The sequence below is a fragment of the Alosa pseudoharengus genome, unplaced genomic scaffold (genome assembly GCF_046254945.1).
Source record: "Alosa pseudoharengus isolate Yale_2024_CS ecotype anadromous, Long Island Sound unplaced genomic scaffold, YU_APseudo_1.1 YU_APseudo_1.1_scf_22, whole genome shotgun sequence".
In the NCBI taxonomy this organism is placed as follows: Eukaryota; Metazoa; Chordata; class Actinopteri; order Clupeiformes; family Clupeidae; genus Alosa; species Alosa pseudoharengus.
The window spans coordinates 2,369,276-2,379,275 of record NW_027468680.1 but is presented as its reverse complement, the minus strand read 5'-3'; the positions used below and the strand labels follow the sequence as shown (position 1 = coordinate 2,379,275).

The following is a 10,000-nucleotide window of genomic DNA, read 5'->3' as shown; positions in this document are numbered from 1 at the left end:
AGGCTGTGTATTGATATCGTGACAAGCTATGTTGTTGTAAGAATGTGAAATGAATAAATATCAGAACAAGAGGCTTTTGCGCAATAGCCAAGAGATAATGCGCTTTTACTGTAGCCTAGTAGAGTTTGCGAGGTGGAAAACAAGAGGAAATAATAGCTTTTAAAATGTCAATTTAAATTGTAGCCTTAAATAATGCACTGGTGTGCATTTTAAATCCGAAATAATAAGGAATGTGAGGAGGCTGCTATTAACTTTAAAGAGTGCATCTACAATTGAAACTATCAGCCTTTGACGCAAATTTAATAGCCATGCCTGGTACAGGATGTGTGCTTTAGTTTAATCGGTCAACGGAAGCAGCTGTCAGTTAATGTTCATGCTGATTTTGCAACTGCGAGTGCAACTGCGAGGTCCATGGCAGGCGCCCCACAGAAATGTTTCATTTTGCGAGTGAGATGCACGCTGCCCCCTCTGCGGCGCGTTCGCCCCTAGTTTCAGAGCTATTCTAGGGCCGTCACTGTGGTAAACACCAGGTTTATTTTTGTATCTTCCTATATCTCCGCGGCATCATTAAAGTCCGACGCTTTGACTGTGTAGGCCTACTCGTTTAGAGGAGACTTTTTCAGGCTGTCCCAGTGCGTGGTGAGATGTGTCAATTTCCGACTGTAGATTTTCAACCGTAGCACCTTAACTGAATTTAAGCAGACATTCTCTTATGTTTGGAAGTGCATTTGGGGGCAGTTTATTAGCTTTTATAAGGGGAAAATTCCGAGGATCAAGGCATGCTAGATAGGCAATTCCTCGTGCTGAAGGAAGTAGACGCATTCGGTTTTGAAATTCCCAGAAGTCATTGCTTCATGTAGCCTAACTTTTGTAAACCAATAATAAAATAAAAGATACAGGCAGCATATTTATTGTATTCCAATTCAACAATGCACTTTTAAATCATTTGATTGAATAAGGTTACAAAAGAATGTAGACTGATGTAAATATTGAGGGTCACCATGACTGTAGTGTAGAGACTCATGTCTGGTATAAATACTGATCAGGTTCCTACTATGAAGGAGGAAACGGGAGTTAGAGATGCTAAGATGGCTTATTATTGATGCTTGATAGTGGGCCGAGAGATATTGTAAAACCGTCTTTATGATAAATGGGCCGCGCAAACCCGACAAACATGCCGGCCCAAACGGCCCACGAGGGGCCGCGGCCCTTCTGGCATCTGCCCAAATGCCAGACCGTCCAGTCCATCACTGGCTGGAGATAAAAGTGGTATCTCCAGACTCAGAGAACGGTTGGATAATCTGGAGAAAGGTAAAAATCATTATTGTTTAACTCGAGGGGAGGTGGAAAATGAGTATAATTCCCCAAATGGTGGAATATCCCTTTAAAGGTTTAAGACAGTCTTCAACATCCACGTCAGGGCTAAGTTACATACTGCAAGCTCAGTTTGAGATTGAAACTGGTGTTCAGTTTAAAATGGTCTTAAAAACCGCTCACATCCATGATGGCGCTCCTCCATTGATGAGTTGCCTTCTATGTACTATGGCGCCACACATGGCATGAAGTGGTATTGCAACAGCGACAGCCCTGGGCTAGCTGGACGGAATGCTAACTTTAGTGGACATCTGGGCAAGACATTATGTCAAAACACTACGAAGAGTTAATTTGCAAAAACAAATTACTCCACTTTTACAAATTTGCAAAAACCAGCTTTCTGGTCTGTTTTGCCAAATCAGCTCTTCACTTCTGCGAAATCCTCTGCTACTTCTAGCTCATTATTATTTAATGTTAACTACTGTACAACTAAAACAACTACACATAGTGCTCTTAATGACCAAGCTTCAACATTACACATTTTACTCATTACTAATAATAAAACGTACACATTTCAAGACAGAACAAAAAAACACTGCATGCATCACATTAGTGAACTTGGCCAAAAGCTCCACCTGAGGCGGCACACGAGGCAAAGAGGCAGCAGGGAGGAGAGCCGTGAAAGCAGCCGCTTCCGTTAACAGATGCTTTGGTTTGGCCGGCAGGAAGCACCACACAGCCGAGAGTTTGGCTGGCAGGAAGCACCACACAGCCGAGAGTTTGGCCAGCAGGGGGAGCCAGACAGCAGAGGAGAAGAGACGGCCAGAGGAGGTTGGCGGCAGAGCTTGACAGGAGAGAATATGATGTCATTTGACTGACAGCGTCAGAGTGGTATGATGTCATTTGACTGACAGCGTCAGAGTGGTATGATGCCATTTGACTGATAGAGTCAGAGTGGTATGATGTCATTTGACTGACAGCGTCAGAGTGGTATGATGTCATTTGACCAGGGTGCGATTTGTAGGGGGGGATGGTGAGGATTTCCCCCCCTCTGGTATTTTTATCGTCGGGGGGGACAACATTTATCCCCCTCTGCCCCTCATATTGATTAATGCTACTTTATATAAGTACAGCGCTGCAACGTGAGAACAGTCTAGTAGGCTAGCCTACATAATAATCTGACATCAAAAACGCACCGTCACCGTCAGCACTGATGCTGCTGACACAGTGGCTGCGTGATAACTTAATTTGGCCTTGATCTTGCAGGACATTTCAGAATGTCAAGTGTGTAATCCATCATAAATGGCTAGGTTCAATGGAAAAGTTGGCTGGACAAATGAAAGAAAACTAGAAGGATTCAGTGAAGCATAATAATGTTTTAGAACCTTCAAAATTAGAAAACTGATGCAACTGAGATGGAGGACAACTGCACGTAGAGTAGAACGTAGGCCTATTGTCCGAAGGAACTTACATTAAATGAGGAGATATTTGCTGAATGTCACAAAAAGTGTTACAGAAATTGCTTGGCATCGCTTATTCAATGGCTCTCTACCGAAACACCTGTAGTTTGCGGAGGACGAACGAGAAAGCACTCGTTTGATAAATCAGCCAGTAGGAGACAAATAACTTTTAGAAATAATCTGTACTGCAAAAACGAATGTTGGTGGGTAGGGTTGGGCGATGTCCCCTAAATTGGCATTTGACGATGTGTACAGTAAAACATCGTGATGGACGATGATATTGTGGGGGGGTAGTGTAAACACTAATTAATTACCATATGTCTGTACAGAAATACATTTATAATTTTCTACATAAAAAAATATATTATATTATTATATAGGCTATACGACCTGATGAAAGTGGACAGCTACTGACCAGGCCCAGGCTACCGAAGTTGTGTGGAAGATCTGCTCCAAGAAAATCGTCATGAAAGACGGATCAATCAATCTGAACACTTGCGTGTGCAGTGTGCACCAACCAGCGGAATATTACACATTGCCAGCCTTCACTGGGCCTAGCAAAAAAGCTACTTAAGACTACTATCGTGGTCAGCATCCCACGTTATCAGGCTACCGTCTATGCTGACTATGAGGGCGGCGGGAAGTGAAAGTAAAGGGCTGCGATTGCGCAGTCCAGGCTATAGGAGGGAGAAGTTAAAAAACGTTTACAAATAACGAATCCCGATTACCACTCCGCTGCTGTCTGGGACTTTTGCTAAATGCATGAAATACAAGCCTTACAGTGAAAGACGGATAGGCTACCTTCTGATCCTATAATTAACGAAAGAAATGGTTTACATTAACACAAGAGGAGAAGGACGCATTTGGCGCTCGCTGTAGCCTCGCAAAAATATTTCAGCGCTAGAATCTCCTAGTCGTAGCCAAACAATAATAATTCTATAGGACTATTTTCTGCTAAAACATTAGGCTACATATTTTACGTCCAATGTAGGCTATAGGCCTGCGAGACATGTAGGCTACAAAAAGACAATTAGGCCTACACATTCACGTCACAATCAGGAATTATTTGAATAACACGGTAGACTAAAGTCTTTTATTTTACAAAACGGTAGACTAATACGTGATAACTGTTTGGCTGACAGCCTTTAAAGTAGCCTCAATTTCATTTCCAGGGAAAGGTTTTTTTATGTTTTAGCCTGTTACAGCAGGAATTAGTGACTGGCATGTGGGGGCGTGGCATCACGATGGTTGCTTCCCATCGTGATGCCTGTCAACCATCACGATTGACGATGATATCGTCCATCGGCACAACCCTATTGGTGGGTATTTAAACTATCTAGCGGGTGTTTTAACAGCTGCAAGCAGGGATGGATTACTGCACGGGCCTACCGGGCCCAGGCCCAGGGGCCCAAGGGGTCAGGGGGCCCTGAAGCCCAAGCCTTTGCATGGAATCATTGCCTCAATATCAACAAATCAGGATGTAGGCTATGAGTCTGATTGAATTTAGTATTGGCCATCCCCAAAATGCACCAGAATACAGGAAATCACAGCAAACAAATACATTTTTTTCTGGGGGAGGACCCCCAAACCCCCCCTCCCACATATTTGACAATTAGTGGGGGGCCTTTAATACATCTGGGCCCAGGGGCCCGAAAGTTCATAATCCGCCCATGGCTGCAAGAAATAGAGGCTTCATGGTCTTTATGTTCTGGTTCGTAAATTATTTTCATAAAACTTCAAGTTGCCTTATAACTTTACTCTCCAAACTCTTCACTGCACTGTAGGCAATTAACTGACAGTATGATAGGCTATTTATTTTCTGTAGGCTACAATAAACACATTTATTTTTTCAACTTTTGCAATATTACGCACTTGGCTACTGAACGCAAATCAGCAGGAGAGAGAATGCACGTAGCCTACGCAGCGTGTAGCGCAATGTGTAGGCTATTTGGTTACCAACTAACACTGTTAGCCAATTCACTAACTTAAGACTTCAGTGCCATCATATACAACGTTTTTTTACACAACAAATACAGAAAGGATGGAGGCAGCAAAAGTAGAGAAGTCATTTCAGATGGGGCAAGAACAAGGTGAATTTGTATGCTTGTCAAAACGTCCTACCCTGCATTAGGCTAGAGGAGCTGATCATCATACCAAGCACACTCGCTGTTTAAAGTCATACACCACGGTAAACTAAAACTAAAATGTTACAAAGGTGGCAAAAATAATATAGGGTATTATTAGCCATGACATTACTAGGATATGAATCGTTCGTTCATTTAAAAAAAAAAAAAAAATCCCCCCCTCTGGTTTTTACACAAATCGCACCCTGCATTTGACTGACAGCGTCAGAGTGGTATGATGCCATTTAGACTGATAGATTCAGAAGAATTTTATTAGGGATTATTAGAGGATGTCAGCAAGCACAGCATATAGTACCCAAGCACACAGATTCATTGTTTAAGTTTAGTCTTTTCTGGTGAGAGGACAGTGTGTGTTTTAGAGGTGAGAGGACAGTGTGTGTTTTAGAGGTGAGAGGACAGTGTGTGTTTTAGAGGTGAGAGGAGAGTGTGTGTTTTACCTGTGTAACAGTGTACATTTTCCAGTATTTATAATTACACAAAGATGTTCTTATTTTGATACACCATATGTATGTACAGTGTCTTTTTCTTCTGGGTGTCTCTGGAGCTTCCTGCCCCCCTCCTCTGATCCCCCTCTAATATTTCCTTTTTTTATTTTTTATTTTTATGTCCCTGCCCCCTTCACCTCTTCCCTGTTTCTGTCACCCTGGGGAAGAGGTATGTTTTCTGTCTAATTTACTTTTCTAAATCTAATATCTATCCTTTCTTTACAGTACCATCCATCATTTTTAAAACTATGATTTTGTATATTATTTCTTTCTGCACATTTCCCGTAATGTATTGTAGTGGTAATTTGTTTGGTTTCATGCATTTTGTTATGTAACATAGCATCACATGGTGTAACATAAGCCAGTGACTAATTAGCCTATTGTAAACTGTAGTGTGTAGGCTACTGTACTCTGGTTAGCAATTAATGTCTAGCGATTAGCATCGTGGCTAACTACTAAGCATTTTTTCTTTGTTGCTTTTTATAGGAGTTGGGGAAGGAAATATTAACAACCCAGCAGTGTACTGTATGTTGGTTTACAGGTGTGTCATTAATTTCGATTGGTTTGTTGATTTGTGGTTTTGTGTGTTTCTGTTAGTGTGATCCTAGCAAGTTAGCTCATTTCTGTTTTATGCTAGCTCCCGCTAGCTAGCGAGCTAACTAGCTACACTGTCTGAATGGGAGGCTAGGCTAGGTTTTGAATGTGTTGCCTTGAATTACTCCCTAGACCCTGGCGATTTGTCTGGGTAGCTTAAAATGTATTTGTTGGGTTTTATTTAACTTTATTTCATGTTTAAATTGTAATTGAGTTACCTGCCCTGTTTCTGTCACCCTGGGGAAGAAGAGTTGGGGAAGGAAATATTAACACCCAGCAGTGTACTGTATGTTGGTTTACAGAGAGTAAAAGAACGAGAGGAACAGCTGTGTCGGTGTCACCATTTTTATACCACCACTTCAACCAATCACAACGCAGAGCCAAATATCACCGGTTACACTTGCAGCACTCTAGAGGTGAGAGGAGAGTGTGTGTTTTAGAGGTAAGAGGAGAGTGTGTGTTTTAGAGCTGAGAGGAGAGTGTGTTTTGAGGAGAGTGTGTTTTACCTGCAGTACTCTAGAGGTGAGAGTGTGTGTTTTGAGGGGAGTGTGTTTTACCTGCAGCACTCTAGAGGAGAGAGGAGAGTGTGTATCTCACCTGCAGTACTCTAGAGGTGAGGAGAGTGTGTGTTTTACCTGCAGTACTCTAGAGGTGAGAGGAGAGTGTGTGTTTTGAGGAGAGTGTGTGTTTTACCTGCAGTACTCTAGAGGTGAACACACACTCTCCTCTCACCTCTAGAGTACTGCAGGTAAAACACACACTCTCCTCAAAACTTTTGAGGAGAGTGTGTGTTACCTGCAGTACTCTAGAGGTGAGGAGAGTGTGTGTTACCTGCAGTACTCTAGAGGTGAGAGGAGAGTGTGTGTTACCTGCAGTACTCTAGAGGTGAGGGGAGAGTGTGTGTTTTGAGGAGAGTGTGTGTTTTGAGGAGTATGTGTTTTACCTGCAGTACTCTAAAGGTGAGGAGAGTGTGTGTTACCTGCTGTACTCTAGAGGTGAGGAGAGTTATCTCACCTGCAGTACTCTAGAGGAGTGTGTGTGTGTTACCTGCAGTACTCTAGAGGTGAGGAGAGTGTGTGTTACCTGCAGTACTCTAGAGGTGAGGAGAGTTATCTCACCTGCAGTACTCTAGAGGAGTGTGTGTGTGTTACCTGCAGTACTCTAGAGGTGAGGAGAGGGGGGTCTGGACTAAAGAGACGAGGGCGGTGGCCCACTGGTCAGTCAGGCAGGTCACCTGCAGCATCAGCCTCTGTAGCCCTCTCAAGGCATGCAGGAAAGACAGATCAACACTACACACACACACACACACACACATTACACAGACGCACAAACACACACACACATTACACAAACGCACACACACACATTACACACACACACACATGCACACACACACACGTACACACACACACATTACACAGATGCACACGCACACACAGACACAGACACACACATTACATAAACATTATCAGACGTATAAGGTGTCTTACAGAAGTAACACTAACCTGTCATCAAACATGTAAGGTGTCTTAGAGAATTTAGCAAATCTGTTGGTGAAACCTACCCTTCTGGCAGTCCACTGACAGAACTGAGGTTCAGGAACACAGTGGTCCAATCAGATTCCTCCGAGGGGGTTGCCATGACAAGTGTGACATCAGAGAGCAGGTCTCCAGTAAGGTGCTTTACATTTAACCTAGAGGGCACACAGCACCAAAGTTTCTCTCCAACAGAAACTACAAATGCACTAACATGCCTTTAACCCAACCAGCTGGGCTTGTGGAGTCTTTACACGCTGTTACAGACAAATGCACTAACATGCCTTTAACCCAACCAGCTGGGCTTATGGAGCCTTTACACGCTGTTACAGAATTATCATGACACCATGAGGCATAAAAAAAAGAAAAGGTTTGGTTCCTGTTGGTTGTCAGTTGAGGTCATGGGTCGGTAAGGAATTTTTTTTCCCCCCCAAGTGGCAGCAAGGTATAGGTAGTAAATCAGTCCCTCCAGGATTTCGCGAGGATTTTTTGAGATTGTTGCGACCTAAAATGCCTGATGACAAATGCTAAATTGACAACTTTTCTAAAAAATTGCGATGGAAGTTGCAGTGTTTTTAGCTGTTTCTTGCTGAGAAATTGCGGGAGGAAGTGAAAATTGCAAAAATAGTTGTGATTTTTTTTTTTAAATTGAGGGCAATTAAGGTTGGTAAGACCAAAATCACACTGATCGTCTTGATGCTTATTAAAAAGGATATAAGTACAGGTAAATAGTAAGATGACAGGACATCAAAGTTTATTCTACTTTATTTGTGTAAATGCTTTGACTGGGGTAATTCACAAAGCAGTATAACCAGGGTTCCCACTCTAAGTGAAATTTAAAATTCCATGACTTTTCCCTGACTTTCCCTGACAAAAAAACGAAATTTCCATGACCTACTTTATAATGAAGGGTACAAGAATTCAAAACATTCGTGTAGCGTTCAAGAATTTTTTTACTGTTTTTAGAGCGATATACACCAATTCTGAATTCAAAATTCCCTGATATTCCATGACTTTGCCCACAAAATGATAAAATTCCCTGACTTTCCATGTCTGGAATAGACTTTCCCAAATTCCATGATATTCCAGAAATTCCATGACCCGTGGGAACCGTGTATAACCTTTCATAGAACTGTCCAAAAAAGACAGTCCCCTAAAGAGATGGCATCATGTCATATGTTTGAATACATTCATATATTTTGTAATTCATATTAAGTTCATATTTTTTTAATAATTCATAGTCTGTGGCCTGCATAATTACTAATAGCCAAGTAAGTATCTAGTAATTTCATATTGATTTAAACTATTTGACTACACTTCTCTTTAAAGGAACACGCCACCCAATGTCAGTAGTAATATATGTTCTTACCTTAACTTTCACGAGTTGAGTCATACCTCTCCCGTGTTGGTACGTGCACTCAAACGCTCTGGTGAGCGGCTGGACTGTGTTAGCATGTTGCTATGCTAGCGGGCTTTGCCGTAACTAAGCGTAGAAGTAATCAAAAACATCCACGTTTTCCCGACTTAAATACAGTTGCACGAGTAGTTGATAAAAATGTCAACGGTCACACAACATGAAACGTGGCGATTTTCCAAGCGAATAAACCGGAGAACTACAATGTGTGGCGCAATAGCACTTGGGAGTACTTCGACCTTGCGTAGTAATATTAATTAACACCTAATTGTAGATCCTATCCACCACAGAGTTTAGAATCCATGCTTGATCGACCCCTCAGCCTCCCCCTCCCCTCTGAGTGAGAGAGAGGCACACACACTAGAGATGCGCTGATGGGCTATTATTTCAACCATAACTGCATAGCAAAACTTACCATCCATCAGCACCAAAGTTTTTTGACCAATTTTCAAAACCGCACCCGCCCGCCATCCGCTGGTTGTTTTAATGTAGGCTAGCCTATGGGTGATGCGGCGCTGCTGACGTGAGGCTAGAAAGCTCTTGCCTGTTCTAGAAAGACTGATCCAATGCAGCAAAAATATTAAAAGGCTAAAGTCCTACAGTACATTTTTTTTTTTTTCATGCCTGACCCAACCAGTTGGGCTTATGGAATCTTTACTCTCTCTCACCCACACACACACACACACACAGACAGACAGACAGACAGACAGACACACACACACACCCACACACACACACACACACACACCCACACACAGACAGACACACACACACATATTGAGGAGGATCTCACTGGAGAGTGTCACTGGTCCTTCTCAGAGACAGGTCTGAACAGAGACTCCCACCCTGCTCCCCAGCATCCTCAGCCTGCTTATACCTGTGGGCAAAGGGCACCTTCAGAGTCACATAAACACACACACACTAGAGTTCTCAACGGGCCTGAAAATTACAACCCGACCCGACACGGCCCGTGGCTTTTAAAGCCCGGACCCGATGTAACCCGACACATCAACATGAATTATCTGCCCGAACCCGGCCCGCGGCCCGACGTAAA

At 42.8% G+C, this 10,000-nt stretch overlaps 1 protein-coding gene across 2 annotated transcripts in view; it reads right to left on the bottom strand.

Annotated features, from left to right (window-relative positions):
* Positions 1 to 10,000, bottom strand: part of LOC143139619 (uncharacterized) — a 33,560-nt gene that overhangs the window by 7,499 nt on the left and 16,061 nt on the right. For both annotated transcript variants that reach the window (XM_076300210.1, XM_076300209.1), the window contains exons 11-13: positions 9,740 to 9,823; positions 7,562 to 7,690; positions 7,149 to 7,286 (exon numbers count right to left, since the gene is read on the bottom strand). In XM_076300210.1, the coding sequence (XP_076156325.1) occupies positions 7,149 to 7,286; positions 7,562 to 7,690; positions 9,740 to 9,823 (351 nt within the window). The remainder of the gene's footprint in view (positions 1 to 7,148; positions 7,287 to 7,561; positions 7,691 to 9,739; positions 9,824 to 10,000) is intronic.